At 34.1% G+C, this 26,605-nt stretch overlaps 1 protein-coding gene across 1 annotated transcript; it reads left to right on the top strand.

Annotated features, from left to right (window-relative positions):
* The first annotated feature begins 23,053 nt into the window (after positions 1–23,053).
* LOC131617333 (uncharacterized) lies at positions 23,054–26,291 on the top strand. The gene is made up of 3 exons (XM_058888642.1): positions 23,054–23,208; positions 23,847–24,694; positions 24,775–26,291. Exons 2-3 carry the CDS (start codon positions 24,056–24,058, stop codon positions 24,781–24,783), a joined length of 648 nt encoding a protein of 215 aa, XP_058744625.1. The 5' UTR covers positions 23,054–23,208; positions 23,847–24,055; the 3' UTR covers positions 24,784–26,291.
* The last annotated feature ends 314 nt before the right edge of the window (positions 26,292–26,605 follow it).

Here is a 26,605-nt window from a genome sequence, read left to right as displayed (position 1 = left end):
CAATGTGAAATTGACTTGAGCTCATGAAAAACAAAAGTCACGGGCTCATGAAAGCTACGGGTCTTCATGAATGCCAAAAAGGATTTTTTTACCTACATGCCACTCTTCTGAAATAATAATACCAATATGCCACATGTTAAAATTAAAACACCAAAATGCCATATTTTTAGTTCACGTCCGTCCAGGGGTTGGCCGGACCGGTGAAGACTTTTTTTCTCCAGTTGGGGTCCGGCCAGGGGTTGGCCGGACTCTAACTAGCCCTTTTTTTTGTTTTTTTTTTTAAAATGATTTAAATCAATTAAAATAAAAAATAAAAATAAAAAAAAACAAAAAAAAAACCCAGTTACAGTCCGGCCAACCCCTGGACGGACCCCAACTGAGGAAAAAAAAGTCTTCACCGGTCCGGCCAACCCCTGGACGGACGTGAACTAAAAGTGTGGCATTTGAGTATTTTTTTTCTGGTAATTTAGTATTATCTTTTCATTATTGGGGCAGGTAGGTAAAAAAATCGCCAAAAAGTCTATAGAAGAGTGTTTTACAAGTTTGCTTGAAATTTCTAGGCAAAATCAAACAACACGCTTATTTGAGGATGATGGTATTTTTTTTTTTTATATATATGAATTCAAATATCATTCTTTAAAATGTGAGATTAGCAATGTACATTCTGAAAGAAAAAAATAAAAGTAATATTCATGAATTTTTGGAATTTTATTCACATATTAGAGTGTGAATCTTACATGAAATTTCCTGAAAATGGAAGATAACTAAACATAAATTCTCATTTTCACTTCATTTGAATACTTTTTTTAATTATTATTTTTTAATATCTAATTATTTGTGAAACATATTTTTTTAATAATTAACATTCTTAAAAAATTAGATTTATGAGATTGTAATTTTATTAAAAAAAAAACAGACATACCCAAATCTCTACTTTTTTTTTTTTATAATTAATTTAGGGCCTAATTTCACAAACTTTTAAGTATAATATCCTTTTCTAAAATTAATCTATGACCAACCTCACACACTTTGAGTATGAAAAATTGAAATCTTTTAATTTATATATATATATATATATATATATATATATATATATATATATATATATATATATATATATATATATATATATATATATATATATATATATATATATATATATATATATATATATATATATATATATATATATATATATATATATATATATATATATATATATATATATATATATATAGGGATAGGATCAAATGACACCAAGGTGTCAAAGTTTAATTTGACACCAAGTGGTTTCAGCCCCCTCCCGATCGCAGTTGCGGGGGATCGAACTAATAAGTATTAAAATTTACAATCAAGTGCTAGATTTTAATTTCTTTTTTTGGCTTATCACCACCAGTTTAGTCTGGTTCGGGGGGTCAGTTCTGACATCAAGTGGTTCTAGCCCCCTCCCGATCGCAGTTGCGGGGCATCGAACCGTGGTTCTCCCTATCAAGTCTAGCGCCAATCACCACTAGACCAACTAACGATTGGTTAGATTTCAATTTCAAATTTTATATAAGATGCACTTCAAACAATATTGATATTTATTAGTCGAATTACACTAGGGTATATATATATATATATATATATATATACTTATATGGTTTTTACATAATAACTTAATACAATCAATCTTATTAATACAATATTAATATTAATCAATTTTAATTTGATCACTAATCGATTCTAACACATTCTTAACATTCCCCCTCGAGTGAAATCATATATATCATATGATTCGAGCTTGTTAAAAAAGTAATCCTCTTAAGAGTCTTTGAGAGAATTAAGGAAAATATCATCTAATTGGTGTTCAGACTTGACAAACTTTGTGGTGATTTCTCCTGAAAGTACCTTGTCCTTTACATAATGATAGTCTATTTCTATGTGTTTGGTCTGTTCATGGAAAACCATACTAGATGCAATGTGGAGTATCGCTTGATTGTCGCATATGAGTTTAATGGCTAGAAGATCTCCCAACTGAGTTCTAAAAGTACATATTTAAGTCATGCCGTTATGACAACTCCTTTGTGGTTGTTTCCATAACACGATATTCAACTTCAACACTAGATAGTGCAACTGCATTTTGTTTCTTGCTTCTCCATGAGATCATATTTCCTCCAATAAGAACACAATATCCAGAATTGGATCTTATCCAACAATGATTCGATAAAGTCTGCATCTGAATAACAAGTGATTTTAGCATCACCATTATCTACATATAATAACCTTATTCCTGGTGCATTCTTTATATATTTGAGTATTCGAATAACTGCGTTTCGATGACTGTCACAAGGAGTGTTCAAAATTCGATCACAATGCTCACTGCAAATGTAATATTCGATTTGGTGATAGTAAGATAATTGAGTCTACCCGCTAAATCGATATATTTCCGAGTCTTTCAATGGGCCCCCTAACCCGGGAGAAGCTTGACGTTGGAATCTATAGAAGTATCAATAGGAAGACAATCTAGCATACCAGTTTCACTTAGAAGCAATGTTAATTAAAAACATCTACATAAATAAATAAATTGTGATTCTTGTATAGGTACGTGGGTCATGGGAGGGTGTAGGGAAAATTTGGGGGGTAGATAAAGTAATTAGAAGCAAATATAATTTAAATAATATTTTAGATAATTTAAATAATTAAAGTAATTAGTAAATAAGAAAAATAGAAGAAATTAGAGTTAGTACATGAATGAGAAGTATTTTGGTGAATAGGAGAATAAGTGAGCATATTGTAGAAATAACAAATTAAAAAGAGGTTAGGGTTTCTAATAAAAAGGGGCCAGTAAAGAGTTTTTGGGATTAGAACATGAAATAGAAGTTTTGGAGAAAGAGGCAAAGGTGTGAAGAACAAGTTCTGGGCTCAAGGAGAGAAGAACCAAACTTTATTGGGGAGCTTGCTTGTTGGAAATCTAAGGTTAGGGGGGAGAATAACCTTCAATAAAGGCTTATGCATGAGGGGTAGGGTATAGGAGTCATTAACCTTTAATAAGGTGTATAATATGCACGAACTCTGATTATATATGATGTGTGATGAGAATTTTCTATAATTATTGATGAATTATATGCACTATTCATGACAAATTTTTCCATTCTAATACTTGATATGTATTCCATTATTGTTGCAAATTCGAAGGTTTTAGGCATAACCTTAAATTAATGATTTGATGATTTAATTGTGTTAACATTGTGAATAAACTTGAGATAATCAAGATCTTGCATATGTTGTAATTTTTTGAGCATTTGGGTTTTTATGGAATCGAAATCGAAGGTTCGAAAGGCCTCCAACGATGAGAAACACAAAAAATTCTACATTCTATGTGTCGCGACCGCGCTCAGCCCAGGGGAGCGCGCTCAACACGGGAACCGATGTTCGCGTTTTTCGTTCGAAATCATTTTGGCCATAACTTTGGCTCCAAAAGTATAAATCGAGTGTCGTTCGAAGCGTTAGAGAGCTAACACATTGAACTATTGATTAATGTCAGTATTTGAGTTATATTTCGTATAATTACTGAATTCCATGTTAAAAAATTAGTTTTATTAACAAATTTTATGATTTTCATAGTGGTATTGATAACGTTGTTAAATGTGATTGTTGTGTTATGATGGAGATGATTATATGTTGTCGATATTGATTGGTTAAGCATGATTATGTGTCGTGATAAAATGAATAATTGGTGATAATTGTGCGTAATTTTTGATGTTATCTTGTGATGATATAATGATGTTGAGAATGTTAATTATAATTGGTTAACAATGTAAATGTTGAATATGTGGAGAGTGAATATGGATTAGTTTAAGTTATGTTTGTTGTATTGTTGCATGTTTGAGATATAATTCAACTGAGATGAATTATGGCATGCTTGAGTTGCACTATTAATTTGATATTGTACATTTTGTGACTGTGGTTGAGATGTAATATAGAGAGGGGATTACTTGAGTTGTCAATGCATTATGTAAGGATCAAGGGTCTTAACATATTGATTTGATAATATGTAAATGCATCATATGAGTTGTGTCCAGAGGCATGTTTGCTAGTTCAGAGAGGGGACTAGTGGCTTATCTTAAGCTCAAAGAGGGGGCTTGGAGCTCGGAGAGGGGTGTCATAGGTTCAGAGAGGGGACCTGATTATTGAGATAACCAAATGTTGAGTTGGTACCCCATGCATATGGATAGAGTTGTATAGTCGAGTTGCATTGCATAATGAGTTATATGTATATTTGTTGAGTTATGATTGATTAGTGTGTTGGGTGTGAGAATGTAATTGATATACTGTGATTTGAGATTGTGTAGATTATGCTATGTATTGATATCCTAACTTACAGTATGTTCCTGTTATTATTGAATGTGATTTCTCACCCCTATAGAGAAGTGAAGGAAGAAAACAGAGTGATCTAATTCACATATAGTCATACGAAACTATATCAAGGCAGAGCTGAAAAACCAAATCAAGCACGTGGGGACTATTTTAAACCATAAAGAGAACGACAAAGCTGACAAACAAGCCTAGAATTTCCAAGAATAGTAAAACCTGGAGGTTGATCCTTATAAATTTTCTCTTCTAATTCTCCATGTAAAAAGGAGTTTTTAATGTCCAACTCATGAAGCGACCAATGATGAATGGAAGCCATTGTATGAAAGAGACAAACTAAACTGATCTTGGCCAATGGAGAAAAAGTGTCACCATAATCAAGACCAAATATCTAGATGTATCCTTTGGCTGCCAAACGAGATTTGACACGATTGATATGACCATCTAGTCCAACTTTCTCTATATAAACCTATCGATATCCCACTATAGTTTTGTCTGGAGGTGGAGTAACAATGCCACAAGTGTTATTTGAATGCAATACATCCATTTCTTCCACCATCGCCTGACGCCAATTGGGATCAATCATAGTTGCATCTGTAAACTCAAGAATAGACACATAATCAAAAGTATATATACAGTGATAATTTAAAACACAAGCATATTTAGGATTAGGATGATGAGACCGAATACCTTTTCGTAGTGCTATTGGAAGATCAGTTCGGGTGACGTAACTGGATGAGATGTTGGAGCAGAAGATGGTGTTGGCGGATCAATATCATCTCTTACCTCAGTTGGACGGGGTGTCCACTTCTTGTAGACTTGTAATGGATGTGTAGGGGCTGTAATGATTATGGGAATGATGGAATGTATATCTCAAACATACGAAGTACGATTCCTATCAGGTGACATAGAGGCAAAGAAGAATGAGGAAGTTTAAAAGAATGTGACATCGGATGAAAAATATAGCGTTGAAGTTGATGACAAAAAACAATGATATCCTTTTTTCTACACGCGCGTAGCTTAGAAAAACACATTTAAGAGATTTGGCAAAAAAATTATCTTTACCTGGACTGAGGTCTTGAACAAAGCATGTACAACCTAAGACGGGGAGAGGAATGGGATAAAGATCAAGTTGCGAGTTTAAGATAGATTATTGAATATGATCATCAAGGACCCATGAAGGCATTTATATGATAAGGTGACATGATGAGATAAGAGCATCAATCCAAAAACGAGAAGGGACATTATGGTGAAGTAAGAGAATTCGTGCATTTTCAACCAAATGACGATTATTTCGTTCAGTGACACTGTATTGTTGTTGTGTGTAAGCACATGATGATTGATGAATAATCCCCTATGATATTAAAAAGGATTGAAACTGGGATGGCATATATTCACGAGCATTATCAGTGCGTAAAATTTTAATGGAAGTGTCAAACTGGTTTTTAACTTCTAGGTAAAATTCTTGGAATACATGGAAAACATCTGAATGATTTTTCATTAAAAATACCTTTAAAATATCCAAGTTCATCGTGAAATATCATTGATGAAAGTTACAAAGTAATAATATACAAAAGTTGACTTGACACGACTAGGACCCCAAATATCAAAATGAACTAAATCAAAAAGGTGATGCAACACTTTTATTTTCTCGTTGACTATATGTGTGACGAGTATGTTTACCTAATTTACACGACTAACACTCAAATGACGAAAGCTTAGAAAAAATAGGAACTAAATAACGCATTTTACTAAGGCTAGGGTGACCCAAATGTTGATGGTTAAGGCTTTGAGAAGTAATAGAAACACATACCACTGGTGAAGCGATATAATCCTCCATACTCACTTCCTGTTCTAATCGTTTTTCTTGTATGTCGATCCTGGACATAAATAGAATCATCAATAAATAGGACTAAATAATCAAGGGTAAGAGTGTGTTTGTTAACAAATATTAAATTAAAAGGACAACCAGAAATATAGATCGTTGAATATGAAGACAAGTTTGGAAGTGGGTTTGCCTGACCAAGGCCATGAACTTTGATTTTAGATCCATCCACCATAGTGACAGAAGGCAAAGAATTAGAATAAGACACGTGAGATAATAGAGATTTATTACCAGTCATATGATGACAGGCACCAGAGTTAAAGACCCAAGGACCAAGGGTGGATGTAGAGACAAAAACTACAAGATTACTAGACTAAGCAGTAGTGGCAGAAGATGATGGTTGATAGGTTGCTTTGAAATGAAGGAACTCATTGTAATCATCAACCGAAATAGTAAGATCTTTGGTGAAAGTTATAAAATCGGTGGCAAAGTGATCTCTCATGAGAGTTGGTGGCTGAAAAAGCGTGGAAACACGATGAAATAAGGGTTGTTTAAACTAGAACGCACGATTTTCCATGATACATAAATAAAATATGAGGCCAGATCTAGAATCGGGACAGGTAGATGGGTGAGGCGACATAAAACTCATCAAAATAGGTTGTCGGACGCGCTGTCACATGTGGGTTATATGGTGGCGTGTGAGGGTGACACGTGGATGTTTCAACAGCGCGTCAGGGAATGTGTGGAGGCAGTTTAGGGCAATTTTTTGGGGATGGGCTGGATTGAAGCTTATGCTTTTATATCCATGGGTGGTGTGTTGGAAAGTCATTGGAATTAGTAGCAACGGTGGCGGAAGTGATGGTTATAATACCCCAGACAACTTCTAGGATTACCGACTAACCCCACAAACCAACACGGGTCTTTTCAACGTGCTTTGTCCTCACTCACACGCTTTTCGAAAAATTTCCCAGAAGGTCACCCATCTAAATACTGCTTCAAGCCAAGCATGCTTAACTATGGAGTTCTTATCTATTAAGCTACCGATAAAAATGCATAACAAAGCAGACAAGCGTTCACCCCCTGGTGTTACGTATTAGAGCACAGACGTCGACTCATGAAATAAGATGAACAACCTTTTCTAGGCTTCGCAACCTCAGACTACTCATGATTATCTGCATGATGCCTTATAAATCATCATTCTAACAGAAGAGTGAGATATCACAACAATATAATAGATTATATAATAATAAGTGTGTAATAGATATCTCATGCAGGTTATCACAATACACGATAACAATTTAAGTATATAATAATCATACATGCATACATGAATTATCATTCATATTAGCATACAATTCATGCTTCAACAATCCAACTTAACTTCATGCAATTTATTCACCTCCATGTTATGGGACTGACCCGACTCAATGCATGTGGTACCAATAGATTATAAGCTCTCTCCATAGTGCCAATTTGGGAAGCAACAAGGCATAAGCCCTTAACAATTTGTCAATCAACACCAACAATAGGGCATAAGCCCCCAACAATGTGTGCATACAACTCTAACAACCAACATCATAATTATGCAACTACATGGCATAAGCCCTCAACATTCGGTTAACCGCATCGCTTGCGGTTTCTTGTATTGGGTGGCAGTGGAATAAATGCGTCGCCGGAGACTTATGCTATGTATGGCTTTCAGGTTTTCGACAACTGGGCTGGTATGGGATTGCTGTCTGCGTAACATCGTGAACTTGGGCTGTTGTGTCCTGGTCTATGCTCGGTATTTGCTGCGGCAGTAACCCGATGTTTCTTTGATTTTATAATGATGGATGTGTAGAATCTGTTTTATCAGGATAGGTTTTAAATTACAGAAGTGGAACTGGGTGATGGTTTGTTTTTATATTTTAAGGTTGGGGTAATTTCAGATACTGATTTGGTTATTAGGATGACTTGCTTATTTTGTCATGTAACAAATATATACTGAGGAACTGGATGCGTTGTAATATGCACTTCGTTGTAATAACTAATATGCACTTCTTGTGCTTTGGTAATTGAATTATTTGGCTTTTGTTCAAAAAAAATAAAATAAAGAATCTTAACTCACTAATGGATAATTAATTTGCACAGTTACCAGACAAGAATGACAAGTGGTCAGATTCACGCAAACTCTGTCCAAAAGGTATACACCAATTGCGCCTTCAGCTCTCCACTATAACTACAGAGTTACATTGACGAAACATACACTACTAGAAATACACGATTTACCTGCGGAATTTCCTGCGGAAAATATTCCGCAGGTATACCTGCGGATTTTCCCTGGAAATTGTTAAATTAAATAAATTTTTCTGCGGATCAGAAGTTGGTAGGAAATTCCGCAGATATACCTGCGGATTTTGCTGCGGAATATTTAAGTCAAGCAAAACATCTCATTACAATACAAAATTCGCAGGTAAGTTCGCAGGAAAGTTTCCTGCGGATTTTGCTGCGGAAATTTGTTTAAAGTAAAATCAAACTGTAATATAAAATCCGCAGGTAATTCCGCAGGAAAAATTTCTGCGGATCTTTTTGTAGTTTTTAATTTTTTTTTAATTTAAAAAATAATATAAAATATTTGTCCTGTAACATAAAAACCATTTTTTGCAAAAAAAAATCTAATAGATTTTGTTATTCTTTTTCAAAAAAGCTTAATGATTTAAATATTTTCTAAGAATAATGTTATAATATTTTTTTAAAAGAAAGTTATAATTATACATGTTGTTTAGTTATGAATCAAAGTTGAAAATTTTTAAATATGTAAGGATAGTGTCAAATTAATTTACACTATAAGTGTATCATCTTGTTTTTTTAAGTCTCATTTAAAACATAATTTTATATATTTTATAATCATTGATATTTATAAAATTAGATTGAAATTTTTAATCTTTATTTTTTGAATTTTATTCATTATTTTTATAGTGTTTTTTAATTAATTTTTAACAAAATAAAATATACAAATTTTGATATATATATATATATATATATATATATATATATATATATATATATATATATTATAGAATGCCAAAATTAATTTTTCAATTAATAAGAAACAAATTAAGATAAAATCATTTAAGTCTATTTTATTATAATAAAATAATAAATATATTAGTTTTACTTAATAAATTTTTTTAGTTTTATAAATGTTAAATATATATAATTATATATTATATATAATATAATCTAGTGTATTTCAATAATAAATATAATGTTTTAAAAAATAAAATTTTAAAAAGTAAATAGAAAGGAAGATTAGGATACTTATGCATTAACCTAAATATGCAAAAACGCTTCTTCGGTGAAAGCAAACGACTTATTCAGAAACGCTTCTTCGGAGAAGTACTTTTCTTCACACGCGTTGGCTCAAGCTTTCTCGGTTTCTCTTGTGCGACACTCTCTCAAACTCATGCTCTCTCCCTCTCAATTCTTACACAACAACAACAATTACGACACAGATTCTCTTGGTCTCGAATTGGTGGGATTTGGATTTCAAAACTGATTCGAATTGTTATGGAATCAGGATTCGATTCGCGTTGGTGTTCAGAAAATGCAGCTTTCGATCTTGCTCACAAGGTATTCGATAAAATGCCTCACCGAAATTTTTTCCTCTTTTTTCTTTTATTTTACTTTTGATTTGTTGCTGTTGTGTTTCTTAGTTGCTATTGATGATTGTGCTCAGGTTGATTTGCATATTAGCATAGAATTATCGTCGTTATTACCGTTTCATGCTATTGCCAATGAGAAGTAATTATTGTTCATTATGCGTGACAAATATAATGTTTCTTTCCAGTTCTATTAAAGACTTACATGTTGTCTATACATGTGGTATTTGTGTTAGAAGTTAGAACAGGGTAATTGTAAAAGAAAATCTAAAGCAATGGGCCAATTCTTCCTTTTTTAGTATACGCATAACCTTGGATACAAAAATGAAAACTGGAATATATTAAACAGAAGCATGTTATTTTGGGACTTCTGAAACATTTGAAGATGCGTTCATTGAGAAGGCTTCTGAAAGATAATGGCGAAGCCGATATTGACGTGATTAGAAAGTAAGGCTTTCTCTCCTTTGTGCTTTGACTTAAGAGTTAAGACATGTTACTTTTAATGGTTTTTGTTGTCATTGACTTGATTGCATATAAAGGTTATTTGCAACAATTGATGAAAATAAAGATGGACATCTTACTCATGGTGAAATGACAGCACTGTTTGTTGGAATTCAGTTCGAGGAAATTGACCTGGACCATGACGACGCTGTGACAAGAATAATGGCAGATTTTGATGCTTCTCATAATCAACTTATTGACGAAGCAGAGTTTGTTCAAGGCGGTAATGCTGGTGCACACACTGTGAAGTTTTTAAGTGATTTTCACTCCGTAAGTCGTGCTTTGCTCAGCTTCATAAACTTGTCGTATTTCCTTTTTAGTACACAAGTATGACAAGGGTTTTATGCATAGGAAACAAAGAGGGAACACGATCTTCTGGATGTGGGGGGTCAGGGTGAAGAAGCCACTGAAGAAGTTAAGAATGCTATATGGGTTTCCATCAAAGCAGGCCTGCTGCTGCTACTCGATGCCCTTATCGCTGCTGCATTTGCCGATCCTCTGGTTGGTGCCAGTCGTGATAAGAGGCAAAAAACATCATTAACATTTTCCTTTTTGAATTTTAAAGTGTGCATAGGGAGAGAAAAGAACTAGATAATTAATGGTGGTGGGGCTTCATGCCAGATTTAGGTTAAAAGTTTTCTATTGGTTATTGCTTTATGTCAAAATTGACCTTAGAACAAAGACAGATTGCTGCCAACCCTGTACCATCTTTTAAAAGTGACTTTTGATGGCAACCTTACACATGTTTTCCATAATCTCTTTTTTGTTTTTGACTCTGTTAAGTCTCTTTTGTTTTTTATGATGGAGAGTAATTGAGTTTGGTTTATGCATTTAATTTATGATCATGTTGGTGTTCAAGTGTCAAGCCAATGAAGGAAATTTTTTATTGTTGTGAATATGTTAATTTATACATGAATGTGAAGATCGTGGGTTGGATCTACTACTACATGTGACAGGCTGATATGTTTGTGCAGAAGCTCTTGATTCTTCATGTGTTTGACATTTCAAGTTTATTGTTTACCTACAATATAGAAATACTTGTAAATTAAAACAAATCATGCCAAATTTGTGCAGGAGAATATGCTACTGCTAGAGCAGCATCAGCAGCTGGCACCATCATGGTTTGAAAAAATAAATTTAGGTTTAAATGTTCTGCGGATTTACCTGCGGATTTAGCTGCAGATTATTTTCTGCGGACTTACCTGCGGAATTACCTGCGGAATTTCCTGCCGATATTATTACCCACGAAGGTTTTAGCTGGGGACAAACAACCGCAGGAAAATCCGCAGGTAACGTGTTTCCTGCGGAAATTTAGCTAGAATCCGCAGGAAATTCCGCAGGAAATTCGAGTATTTCTAGTAGTGATAGAATTAATTGTGTTTATTGTACCCAAAAATAATAATTTTATTTAATAATTAAAAACATAATTAAAACTAATTATCCTCCAATTGAAAAGTGAATATGATATATTTGTTTTGAATTAAATTTTGTTTATTAAAACAACACTTGTTTTAAAACGAAACACTCATTTTAAAATGGATTAATTATTTGTTAAGAGTTTGTTTTTTATCTAATAAAGAAATTTATTGTACTTCTCAAACTTTCAAGCAACTTAATTCTTGAATAAAATAATTATTGAAAATAAACTAATTGAATGATATTTTGAACTTTTTATATTAAATACAATAAAAATAGTTAAATTTGTTTATTTCAAAAACTAAAAAATTTAAATACTTTTCTGTTTAAATGAAATTAGTACTACTAAAGCAATCCTTGAATAATGGACACCAATTTGCTTTCCAATCAGAATATAGTCAATGTTTTTGAATTTAGGATGCCCACTGACATAAAAGGATTCCTAGGAAAATATTACAAATGATGATTTTTTAATGCCTAATTTAGAAGAAAACAAAGGTTGATTAGAATAAGTTGACTTGTGTGGCTGTGTGCATTGTGGAAATCCGATGCCATGCCATTTATACAAGGCAACCAATCTTTTCTTTTTAAAAAAAGTAAAATAAATTATTCGGTCTATCTCAAACAAACTCATCAATCAATTCACACAAACTTTTATGTGTATTAATAAGTTTTTCTCTTTCATTATGTTTATAGTTTTTTTCAACAATATTTTTATTAAATTTAAAATAAAAAACAAAAAAATATATTAAATTCAATGAAGGTTCTTTTGGAGAGATGTGAAAGGAGATTCTAAGATATATTAAGTTAAGTGGACTTATTTTTGTAACGGAAGAGTAAAAGCGTTTTGAGAATTAAAGATTTTTATTTGGTTAATTTACCTCATTTGGTCAAATGGAGGCAAATAGACATGGCAATAAAACCCAGACCCACGGGTACCCACCCGAACCCGCCCCGAAGTTGACGGGGAAAACCCGCTTTGACTGGGTTTGGGTTCGGGTTTGGGTTTTCCCCGATTAGAAAACATGGGGATGGGTCGGGTAATGGGGACACTAGTACCCACCCCGAACCCGTCCCCGAACCCGCCCCGTTTATTTCAATATGTACATTATTATTTATATTTTATAATTTATATTATTAAATATGTGGCTAATGTTTTAATAATTTGATTTGTATTTATTATTTTAAATATTTGAAATATATGTATGAAATTTTTTGAGATTGTTTTATTTTGTTATTTACAATGTAATTTGATTTTTGAAAAAGTAAATATTTTTATTAAAAAAATTGATTTTACGAAATACATGGTGGCGGGGCGGGGATACCCGAACCCAACCCGAACCCGTTAAGGACGGGTTTGGGTTTTAATTCCTCATCCCCGTTTGGGTTTGGGGCGGGTAACGGGGATTGATTGGGGATTCGGGTTTGGGTTTGGGGGAGGTAAAAACCGTCCCCGACCCGCCCCGTTGCCATGCCTAGAGGCAAAGATTGATCTCGGGAGCTTCCGACATTTGGTGTGATATTCTTGTAGTTAGATATGATACGCTCTAGTTTTTCTTTTTTAATGGGAGGTAGAACTTCGAATTTTCGGTCAACATCTTTTTTGTGTAAATAAGTGTCTCTTCTTTGGTACAAAAAGGATGACTGTTTTGACTTGTTTGTGTATGATATTAGCAAAAGAGTGGATTCAGTCTTGACGCTACTTCTTGGGCAGATCCTTGGCTAGGAAATATTTCCCTTAATATTAAGTTTCCTAGATTTTTTAACCACCTCTAATCTACCCGAGGGGGTTGTAGGAGATATAGGTCGGTGGGTACGAGAGTCTCATTTGAAATTTAGGTGTAGGAGATGTTTCTTCGAGCATGAGAAACATGTGGTCGCCTGTTTCCTTTTCTGTCCTCCATGATTTGACTTACTTTGGATAGAGATAACTGGAGATATAATCATGTTAACCATGACATTTCCATGGGTGCTTTTTCTTATCAAGCCCAAATAGATCTTATTAATTCTTCTTCTTTTAATCATCTTATTGAGAACATGACATTTCTCTTTATTTGCATTAGTTGCCCCCCTCTATGGTGGTAGTATTTTCTTGGTAGCTTTTGCAAGATAGATTCCCATTTAGAAATATTTTGTTTAAAAGGAGGGTCATTATTGACCTAAATGGAGTTTCTTGTCTATTGTGTGAGAGGTTTAATTGAATCATGAACCATACCCAGAGTTTCACCAAAATAAAGGGGCGAGCCCTACCATTGTGACTATCTTGGATAAGTCTTAACTAATTAGGACCTTGGTACCAACGCTTGAAACGTAGGTTTCACAGATTGTTAAGGTCACTATAAGTGGACCACATCAAAAGCGTCAGCACTGTGAGGGGTTAGCCCTATCATGAAGACAACTTTGAGCATATCTACTCTGAGTGTAGCCCTCGTACTCCTAAGAGATGTGACATCTCACAGGCTAGTACAATGAGTCTATGTCTTAGCCTATCATTTTTCCTCCAAATTTGGGTTTTAGCTTCACACACAAAAGAAAAATTGTCAACCAATTGATATATATATATATATATATATATATATATATATATATATATATGGACCATATCAAGTGAGAGCATTTTTTTAATGAGAGATGAGAGGAATAAATATCAATCATTGGATTCATCAAGAGAGAGAATGTTAGTACATTAATCTGACTATTAATTTCTCTCTCTTGATGAATTCAATGGTTGATATTTATTCCTCCCATCTCTCATTAGAAAATGCTCTCACTTGATATATATATATATATATATATATATATATATATATATATATATATATATATATATATATAGGATCAAATGACACCAAGGTGTCAAAGTTTAATTTGACACAAAATCTCATCCGTTAAAAGAATAGATCAAACGATCATACAAATAACCTATTTTTTAGGCAGAAAAATAGGCTATTTTTTTTTAATTTAACATGATCGTTGGATCAATTTTTTTTAACGGTTGAGATTTGATGTCAAATTAAACTTTGACACCTTAGTGTCAATTGATCCTATCCCATATATATATATATATATATATATATATATATATATATATATATATATATATATATATATATATATATATATATATATATATATATATATATATATATATATATATATATATATATATATATATATATATATATATATATATATATATATATATATATATATATATATATATATACATATAGAGGAGGGATCAAATTACACCCGAAGAGTTACACCACGAGTTACACTCGTTTAATAACCACATCTCGAATTAATATTTTTTAAATTCAACCGTTGGATTGAAACATAATATCATATAGATCATACCTATAAAGTTTGAGCTTAATCTATAATGATTTACTATGTCATTGAATTACATCAAAATTAACGTTATATGAAAGCTCATTTTGACGTTAATCTTTGGATATCTTGATGATATAGTAAATCATTATAGATTAAGCTCAAACTTTATAGGTATGATCTATATGATATTATGTTTCAATCCAACGGTTGAATTTAAAAAATATTAATTCGAGATGTGGTTATTGAACGAGTGTAACTCGTGGTGTAACTCTCCGGGTGTAATTTGATCCCTCCTCATATATATATATATATATATATATATATATATATATATATATATATATATATATATATATATATATATATATATATTGTTAGAGATATGCATATTATGCATATTTAAAGGCTTGCTGACTAGATAAATAATGCAACTGTTTCTGTTAGTTAGTTACTCTACTAATGCTGAGCTGGCACAATGTATATGGCTGTATATATAAAGCTATCTGTACACGTATTGTATCATCTTGTTCACACAATATAGAACCTTATCTTCTTAGAGCTTCTTCTTCTCTTATTCTTCAATGGAAGGTTCATACACCTTCAACATGGTATCAATCGCCGCCTGATTCAGCGCGCTTCCGGTCCATCCTTGTCTCCTTTCTGGTTCTCATCTTCCTCACACCACTCTCCGACCATGGATCTCTCTGATCCAGTAATATCCGTGGGAAAAGACTCGTCGCAATCGCCAGATTTCACATCTCCGTTCGGTGCGTCCAAAGCCAACGGTTCCTTTGGTCCCAAGCTCTCGATCAAACTCCAAGAAAACAATTATCTGCTCTGGAATCAACAAGTGGAAGGTGTGATACTCACTCAGAAGATGCACAAAATGGTGGTTAATCCGCAGATTCCGCAGAAGTTTCAATCGAATGAAGATCGTCTCACAGGTACGATATCTACTGAGTATGAATCGTGGCTTGTTCAAGACCAAGCTCTCTTCATCTGGCTTCTTTCCACAATCTCTGAGTCAGTGTTACCGAGAGTCCTGGCGTGCAAGCATGCCTTTGAAGTTTGGGATAAGATCCACAAGTACTTCAATGCGCAAATGAAGGCACGAGTTCGCCAGTTACGTGTTGAGCTAAAATCTACCAAGAAAGGCAACAAGACTATCAATGAATTTGTGTTGAGAATCAAAGCCATGGCCAATTCCCTGTTGGCAGTCGGTGATCCCATCACTGAGCAAGATCAAATTGACTCAATCTTGAATGGACTCCCTGAGGAGTATAATCCGTTTGTTATGCAGATGTATGGGTTCCCTATTGCACCAACCTTGTGCGAAGTTGAAGCTCAACTGTATGTGCAAGAAGCACAATCGGAAAATTTCCGTCAATAACTGGCCGTCACAAGTGTTGGTGCGAATGTAGCTCACACAAGTCATGAAGCTGGGAGCTCCAGAGGAGCCTACTCAGGTAACAGGGGTCGTAACAATCGATTCACGCGTGGTAGGGGTCGTGGCAGAGTCACAAATCCCACCGGAAACCGTCCTACTTGCCAACTGTGTGGCAAATATGGTCACGCAGTTCTGAATTGCTGGCACCGGTTCGATGAAAACTTTGAACCACCTACTGCCTCTAATAATCAGACAACTCAACAAAATTCTTCAGGGCAAGAAGACACCAAAGGTGCTTCTCAAAACTCTCAATCTGTAGCTATGATGGCAACCACCAACAGGCTTCCGGCAGTCACTCAGGAGTACTCTCTACCATCGGAGCTGGAATCTCAGGCCTGGTTCGCAGACTCAGGTGCTTCACACCACTTAACTCCCTATGATTCCTTTTTGCATAATAAGAAACCATATCTAGGGTCCAATAGATTTTTTGTAGGCAATGGCCAAACTCTAGATATTCAGGCTGTTGGTTCCTCTGAGTTTTATTCAAAAATCTTTCCTAATCACTGTCTTGTTCTCAATAGTACCTTACATGTGCCTCTAATCACTAGAAATCTTCTGTCTCTTTCTAAATTTTCAAGTGATAATAATGTGAGTTTTGAATTCTTGCCTGATAAATGCTATATAAAATCTCAGGCTTCTAAACACATACTTGTAGAAGGCACACTTGATGCAAGTGGACTCTATTGTTTTCCTCAACTCTTGCATCAACTGAAGCAAGCTGGTCATAAAAGTCAGACTAAAGCCTTGAGTCGTTTTCCTGGTGTTCAAAGCTATACTGCCTCCCCTATTAGTCCTAATATTCTTTGCAATTCTAGTTGTACACAAACTTGTAATTCTAGTGTGCTCTGGCATAATAGGTTAGGACATGCTAATTTCAATTCTGTAGCTCAAGTCCTCAAATTGTGTAATATCTCTACCTCTAATAAAAATAGCTCTTTTTGCTGCACTGCTTGTAATCTTGGTAAGGCACATAGGATTCATGCTCCTTTAACCACTACTGTATATGCTAATTCCTTTAATGTTATCTACACTGACTTATGGGGTCCTTCTCCCTTACCTTCTAGCTCTGGTTATAAATATTACATTGCCTTTGTGGATGGTCATACAAAATTTACCTGGCTGTATTTACTGAAACAAAAATCAGAAGCACTCAATGCATTCAAATTATTCCATGTATTTGTCCAAACACAGTTCCACACCACTATCAAAGCTGTTCAATCAGACTTTGGTGGAGAGTATAGGCCATTCACAAAATTCCTAGCAGACTTGGGTATCACACACAGACTCACATGCCCTCATACCTCTCATCAGAATGGCACTGTTGAGAGGAAGCACAGGCACATTGTTGAGATGGGGCTCACTCTCTTAGCACACTCCTCTCTTCCATTGACATATTGGGACCACAGTGTTACCACTGCTACACACCTGATTAATAGACTACCTACTCCTAGTCTGCCCAACCATAGTTCACCCTACTTTGCTCTATATGCTAAACAGCCAGACTACAAGAATCTAAAGGTTTTTGGGTGTTCCTGCTTCCCTTTACTGAGGCCATATAACAAACATAAACTTCAGTACAGAAGCCAGGAATGTGTGTACTTGGGAGTGTCTACTCAACACAGAGGTTTTAAATGTCTTAGCAAGGATGGCAAGATTTATGTGTCTAAAGATGTTACATTCAATGAAGAGAAGTTTCCCTTTCCTACACTTTTTCCCACTGAAGTGACACATATCAACCACAATGCCCAAAGGTCCATCTCTTGTCCTCATTAAGTACCAATGGACACTCATCTGCCTCTTGTACCTGGCTCTACACCATCATCAGAGGTCTATTCCAATGGTCAACAACCAGCAGATAATAGTCTCTCTGTCACCCATGTGTTAGACTCTGCTCTGCTTAGTCCTCCAGCTTCTCAGTCCCATCACAAGCTGTCTCCTGCAGTCCCTTTGGACTCTGCAGTACTACCAATATCCACTAATTCTTCCCCTGCTCATAGCACATCTGTTCTTAGCCCGAGGGTAAATGCATCCTCCTATACTCAGGCTATTGTCACTCCTGACTCTCTAAACACCTCACTTGTTATGCCTAATGTCATAAAAAGTGGTGATCCTGTGCTCATACAGCCTGTCATTAGTGAAGCTTTACATTCTTCCCATGTGGAGCCTAATGCTATAGAGTCTGTGTCTCTACCACATTCCTCAAATGAACTCACTATATCCTCCCCTATCCTTGGTTCTGAGTCTTCTAATTCATCTTCTTTTCACTCTGTTCACAATCCTACTACATTACTGGTTAATAATCATCCCATGCTCACTAGAGCCAAAACAAGGATGTCTAAACCCAAAGCCCTCATTGCCACGACCTCAACTGAACCCACCACTGTCAAACAGGCCTTGAATTCTCCTGAATGGGCACAAGCTATGACACAAGAGTTTAAAGCTCTACAGGCTAAAAATACTTGGACCTTGACTCAGCTCCCTCCTGACAGAAAAGCTGTGGGTTGCAAGTGGGTTTTCAAACTTAAGCAGAATGCAGATGGTACTGTCAACAAACACAAGGCACGGCTGGTTGCTAAAGGATTTCATCAAGAGCATGGGTTTGACTTCACAGAGACATTCTCTCCTGTGGTCAAACCAACTACCATCAGGGTGATCCTCAGTTTGGCACTAACATATCAATGGGATATTCAACAAGTGGATGTCAACAATGCTTTCCTAAATGGTGTCCTTCAAGAGGAGGTCTATATGACACAACCTCCAGGGTTTGTTTTTGCTGACAAAACTCTAGTCTGCAAACTCCACAAAGCTCTCTATGGGCTTAAGCAAGCCCCTAGGGCCTGGTATGAGAAACTCACTCAAGCACTCTTGGAATTTGGCTTTGTTGCTTCTAGATGTGACACCTCTCTCTTTGTATACTCTAAGCGAGGTATCTCTCTTTATGCCTTAGTTTATGTTGATGATATTCTTCTAACTGGGTCAAGTACTACTCTTGTTCATGAACTTATTAACAAACTCCATCACAAGTTTGCTCTGAAAAAGCTTGGTAGACCTACATACTTTCTGGGAATTGAGGTTCAGTTCAGAGACAATGGCACCCTTTCCCTGTCACAAACCAAGTATATTAAGGACCTCCTAAGCAAAGCCAAAATGGTCAATGCAAATGGAGTTCCTACCCCTATGATGAGAACCTGCAAGTTAAGCAGACATGGCACGAATCTCTTTTCAGATCCTCACTTATATCGCTCTATAGTAGGAGCCCCTCAATATGTCACACTTACACGCCCTGATATAGCCTTTAGTGTCAATAAAGCCTGTCAGTACATGGCTAATCCGTTATACACTCATTGGTCTGCAGTTAGGCGAATCCTCCGGTACTTGAGCGGTACTGCCACTCATGGGCTTGTTCTAGCCCCTTCCGTCTCTGGCTCTAAGTTCTCTATCCGCGCCTACAGTGATTCAGATTGGGCTAGTGACCCGGATGATCGCAGGTCTACTTCTGGCTCGTGTATTTTCTTTGGTCCTAACCTGGTAGCCTGGAGCTCTAAAAAGCAATCCATGGTGGCTCGTTCCAGCACTGAGGCGGAGTTTCGGGCTATAGCTCATACGACTTCAGAAATGCTGTGGCTGGAATCACGGCTTGCTGAACTTAACATCCTGTTTCATGCTCCTATTTTGCTATGTGACAACCTCAGTGCGGTTTTGCTATCTCACAACCCAGTCCTTCATGCCCGTACCAAGCACATAGAGCTGGATATACACTTTGTCCGTGAACGTGTCGTGGCCAAACAAATGCTTATTCAACATGTCCCAGCCGCTGCTCAGATTGCTGATGCGTTGACCAAGCCTTAGGGATCTGCTGCATTTGAACTTTTGCAAAACAAACTCAAGGTTCTGCATTCTCAGCCCCCTTGAGTTTGAGGGGGGATGTTAGAGATATGCATATTATGCATATTTAAAGGCTTGCTGACTAGATAAATAATGCAACTGTTTCTGTTAGTTAGTTACTCTACTAATGCTGAGCTGGCACAATGTATATGGCTGTATATATAAAGCTATCTGTACACGTATTGTATCATCTTGTTCACACAATATAGAACCTTATCTTCTTAGAGCTTCTTCTTCTCTTATTCTTCAATGGAAGGTTCATACACCTTCAACATATATATATATATATATATATATATATATATATATATATATATATATATATATATATATATATATATATATATATATATATATATATATATATATATATATATATATATATATATATATATATATATATATATGGGACGACTCAAGTGAGAACACTTGGTTATTATTATGAGAAATGAGAACAATGAATCACGACCATTAAATTCTGATTTGTTGATTTTAATGAATTGGATTGGTTTCTCTTTCTATGTTGATTTAAAATAAATATTAAGGATCTTTAAAAGAGAAACCAATCTAGTTCATTAAAATCAACAAATCAAAATTTAATGGTTGTGATTCATTGTTCTCATTTCTCATAATAATAACAACCAAGTGTTCTCACTTGAGTCGTCCCATATATATATATATATATATATATATATATATATATATATATATATATATATATATATATATATATATATATATATAAAATAATAAAAGGAAAGAATTAAAAAAAGGAAACATGTAAGAAAAACACGCAAACCCTAAAACTAGAGGGTACAGTGAACTCTCTTTAAGGAAGGTCTCTAGTTGTCGCGACCGGAAAATCACAAGTCGCCACCATATTTTCTTCATTCCCAAGGAATAGGAGAAATAATGATAAAACCCAAAGAAAAAGGAAAAGACTATCATTGCAGCCGAATAAAGGATCAAGAGTATGTTGGATGAGGGAAATGTGTTAGACACCCCTGCCTAGATATTTAAAATGGAAGGTTTAGGCAAGAAATAACTAGTTAGTGAAACATTCCTTTAACATGTAGACTAAACCTTGCATTTTTTTATTACTTTTTTCTCTTTTATATATATATATATATATATATATATATATATATATATATATATATATATATATATATATATATATATATATATATATATTATTCTTTATCAATTCTATTTTCTTTTTTAAATAGTTAATTATTTCATTCAACATATACTTAATGACAAATGATTCTGACAAAAAAAAAAAATAAACCACTAACTAATTAAAATAGTTAATTAAAATAACATATTCTTTAATCAATAACACGTGTGAATCTTTTAACAAAGTTATTTTAGAATATAAGGACAAACCTACAATATCTCTTATAGAAAGATTAAAATTTATTTATAAAAAATATGATTGTTAGACTTCTAAACTTTATCCTTAAATACGAGGGAATTATTGGCCAAAGAATTTATTATTTATTTTAATTATCTAGCGTACTATCTTTTTCATTGTCAAAATAATTTACAATTAGGCATATGTTGAATGAAATATTTAAAAATTTTAAGATATTAAATTCAAAGTTTAACTATTAAAAAGAGAAGAAAAATAAAATTGTAGAAAAGAAAATTATAAAAAAAAAAAAGAGAGAGAGAAAAAGTAAATAAAAAAATTTTAGTCCACATGTTATTTGAGGATTATCAAATGTAAAAGGGGACAAAATTAAACAATTAAAAAATTTGAGAGACCAAAATCAAACAATTAAAATTTGAGAAATTTTATAGATCAAAATTGTATTTAACCTAAAATATAATATAAAAATTGAACATCAAAGCTTAAAAAAAATGGAAAGGTTAAAATGAATTCAAGAAAAGAAAATACAAAAGCATAATAAATACTTAATAATTTCAAAGTCTTTAAAACAACAACTCACATCATAAATCACATAGGCTTTTATTTGAAACTATTCCATTAAATTTTCTTATCTTCTTCTTTATCTTATATACATTGTGGCATACTCTTTGCATCCACCTAATACCAAAATGAGAAGTTAACAAAAAAAAGTACATAATTAGAAATAAAAGAGAGAAAGGATACATAAAAGTAATACTTGTTAATGTTAGACCATATTTTTTTTTAATAGAGTGGTCTACTTCCTTCCGTACCGACTAATCCATCCGAGAGTATTACTGTCTCACGTAGTCTTCGAAAGTTGGTCCTAAGCTCCTTCGAACTCAGAACCTCGAGAGGAGCATACCCTTAAGACCCAAGCAGCCTCCCACTAGACCAACCTTCTCGGGTTATCTTAGACCATATTAGTCCCTGATATTGTGTATGTGTGTTTTAATTTTAGAATTGATTTAGATTCATTTGTTTCTCAATTATGAAAACCAACTTGACAATTTTGGTAACCTATGATTTGACGGTATCTCTGTCATATCATACATAATTCAATTAAAAAATTTATAATTTTACGGATGTGTAAAGTATTTATATGCATAGGCAAAACTTGGGCCTAGCTAGGGTGGACCATTGTCCAGCCCAATATTTTTTTTTTTTGAGCAGGATTAAAAAAAAGCCAATATTAAATTAAGATTAAAACAAGTAAGGAAAAAAGTGAGAAAGTAAAACGTTCAAAAGAAAAAAAGAGACAGAGAGACGACAATGCGAACCACACCGCCAACACAGTATTTCGGACAGCAGACTATCCACAGCCACCTCCGTTGACGACCCCCAAGCCTCTCACGCTTTCTCCACTAACGTTTTCCCAACCTTCCCCGATTTGGTAACCTTCCTTCTCCATTTATATTTTGATTTTCTAGTTTGCAAGATTCATGAAATTTTGATTTGAGAGAAAGATTTGATTTGAATTTAGAGAATGAAGAACGTTGATGATTTGATCAAAGTTTTATTTTTTGTGTATGATTTGAATAATATTGAAATGAAATTGAAAGAAGGCTTTTCTAGTAGGGTTTTGAAAGGATTTGATTTTATTGTGGTGGGAAATTAGGTTATGGTGTTGTTGTGGCGATGAAGATGAAGAGTGTTTGAGAAGAAGGATATTATGAGAAGAAAGAGAAAAAGATATCATGGGATTACATAAGCTATGTGCTGAAAAAATAGCTTATATCTATAAGCTAGTTTATAGTTTAAGAGATAACTTATGTTATACACATATGCTAGTTTAAGAGATCAGTAACTTATATTATTATCCCTTCGTGTGTTGCTAGCTAGGTAGATGATAATTATTTAGCCACACCTTTATTCTTGAAACCGTGTGAGGATCAATGAATAATATGAAACAAAGTTGTAAAATAGAAAAATAGGATAGACACTTAATGTAATCCTCAAAAGTTATCAACTTGTGATAATTTTATTGGTTATATTGTTATTCATTGTTTGATTTATTTTATTCAATGACAGAGATGAAGAGATTTTTGGTTGATAGAGAAAGTATTGAAAATGTGAATGTTGGGCAACCGGAGACCGAATTATAATCACTACCTGATAATGTGATTGATGAGTTTAATCCAAATGAGATTGTGCGTGATCTAGGTCTTACGAAACAAATTAATGAGTATGCTCTGGATATTCAAGACCAAGTGAGGAAAACATATATATTGAAGCGTCCAATGCAACCAGATTTTACAAGCTTTCCTCGTACTCCATTTGGAAGTGCTAAAAGAGCATTTAGTAAATCATGGTATAAGAATTATGCATGGTTAGAATACAATGAGATTAAAGATGTAGCTTATTGTTTTTATTGCTTTCTCTTTAAGAGACCAGGGAGGGCCGAGCACTTTGGTTTTGAAGTTTTCACTAAAAGTGGATATAAATATTGGAAGTACGCATCTCAAGGCTTAAAAGATCACGTTGGTAGTCATAATAATTTGCACAACTCATGTGTTAAGCACTACGATGATTATAATAATCAAAGACAAAGTGTGGCTAGTAAGTTTGCTAGAGCAACCAAGGAGTCGGAAGAATTATATAAGATTCGTTTGACTTGTTCTGTAGATTGTTCAAGATATCTAATTGCACAAGGCATGACTTTCAGTGGCTATGATGAATTCTCTATTTCTCTAAATAAGGGAAATTTTAGAGAGATGGTAGATTGGGTAAAAGCTAAGGATGAACAAGTGAGCGATACTTTTGAACGTGGTAGAAAAAATTGCATAATGGTTTCCAGTGACATTCAAAAGGAGCTTGCAATGTGTTGTGCACATGAAGTTACCAATGTGATTATGGAAGATCTTGGCAGTGATGTTGATGTTAGTAGTTGTATTTATTTTCAATTTCCATTTTTCATTACTTACTATGCCGCCAAGTAAACTTTTTGAATTTGTTTTAGGTTTGTTAACAACAAAGGGCATATTGTGGAACGATTTATTTATCTACATCATATCAAAGATACTACATCTGAGGCATTAAAGGATGCTCTTTATGGTATTCTTGATAAATATACTATATCTATTTCAAGGATACGGAGGCAAGGATATGATAGAGCTACAAATATGAGAGGTGAATTTAATGGTTTGCAAAGAAAGATTCTAGATGAAAACCCTTATTCTTTCTATGTCCATTGATATGCTCACCATTTGCAATTGGTTGTTGTGTCTGTTGCTAGTAGTTTCTCATCTATTCATGATTTCTTTGAGTACATATCCTTGATTGTGAACACAACGAGTGCGTCTTGTAAGAGGAGGAATGCTTTAACGGAAGCATAACACCAAGATATTTTAAATCAACTTGAGAGGGGTGAGATATCTAGAGGAAGGTTATTGCACCAATCATCTAGTCTCACTAGACCCGAGGATACTAGACGGGGTTCACATCATACTACATTAATTCGTTTGGATCAAATATGGTCATATGTGTTAAAGGTACTTAGTATGATTGATGGAGATGGATGTGTAGCATCTCAAGCAGCAGGTTTGATAGAAAAAATGGAGAGTTTTAAATTTTCTTTTATTTTGAAGTTAATGTTAAAGTTGTTTGGTATCACAAACGAGTTTTCAAATGTATTGCAAAGAAATGATCTTAATATTATGAATGCTATGGAATTAGTTGATATTGTCAAAGCTCGGTTGGCCACAATGAGAGATAGTGGTTAGGATAATTTATTTGCCGATGTACATGAATTTTATGTTGCTAAATGTATTCCAATGCCAAATATGGATGATGAGATACCAGTTCAGGGTCGGTCAAGGGAAGAAGGAAGAACTCTCACTAATCTTCATTATTACCGAGCAGAGAGTTTTTATGTAGCTATTGACAAAATATGTGTCGAGATGGATCATCGCTTTAGTGAAGGAAGTAACATTATCCTTGATTGCTTCTAATGTCTTGACCCAAGAACTCTTTCTCCAAGTTTGATGTTGATAAGCTTGTCCGTCTTGTTGATATTTGTCATGGAGACTCTTTTGATGTTGACCGTGGAACAATAAGGGATCAACTTGAAACTTATGTTCTTCAAGTGAAAAGAAATGCTTCATTTTTTACTTGTGAAGATGTTCAAAGTTTGGCTATGAAGATGGTTCAAACTGAGAGACATTTGGTATTTCTATTGGTTTACAAATTTATTGAGTTAGCTTTGATATTATCAGTGTCGAAAGCATCCGTTGAAAGAGCCTTTTCAGCAATGAAGATTATCAAGTCTAAATTGCGCAATAAGATCAACGATGTGTGGTTCAATGACTTGATGGTATGTCACACTGAGAGGGAGATATTCAAGTCACTTGATGATATTGATATTATTCGAACATTCACCGTAAAAAAGTCTCGGAAAGGACATTTGCCTCGTGTTTTTATTTTACATCCTATTGTAAGGTTATCTTTCATTTTTTATTCTGTTTAATGACTATTTATATATTATATATAATAAGTTTGCGGTATTTAAATATTTCCACAGATTTTATAACTTTTTTGACTTCGCCACTGTTTATATGAGAAAATAGTAACGGATAAATATGAAAAAAATGGAAGTTATTAACACTTAAATATTTATAATGGATACCAGACAGAAGTTACTAACAACACCGTTTTTTAATAGTACTTTATTGCCTATTAGGGTTAATTGCAGTTTTGGTCCCCCTATTATTCTTTTTTTTGAGTTTTGGTCCCCCTATTTTAAAATCCTGAATTTTAGTCCCTCTATTTTAGTTTTTAGAGGATTTTGGTCC

Source organism: Vicia villosa, linkage group LG7, assembly GCF_029867415.1.
Source record: "Vicia villosa cultivar HV-30 ecotype Madison, WI linkage group LG7, Vvil1.0, whole genome shotgun sequence".
NCBI classification, from domain to species: Eukaryota; Viridiplantae; Streptophyta; class Magnoliopsida; order Fabales; family Fabaceae; genus Vicia; species Vicia villosa.
This window is presented reverse-complemented; position numbering and strand designations above follow the sequence as displayed.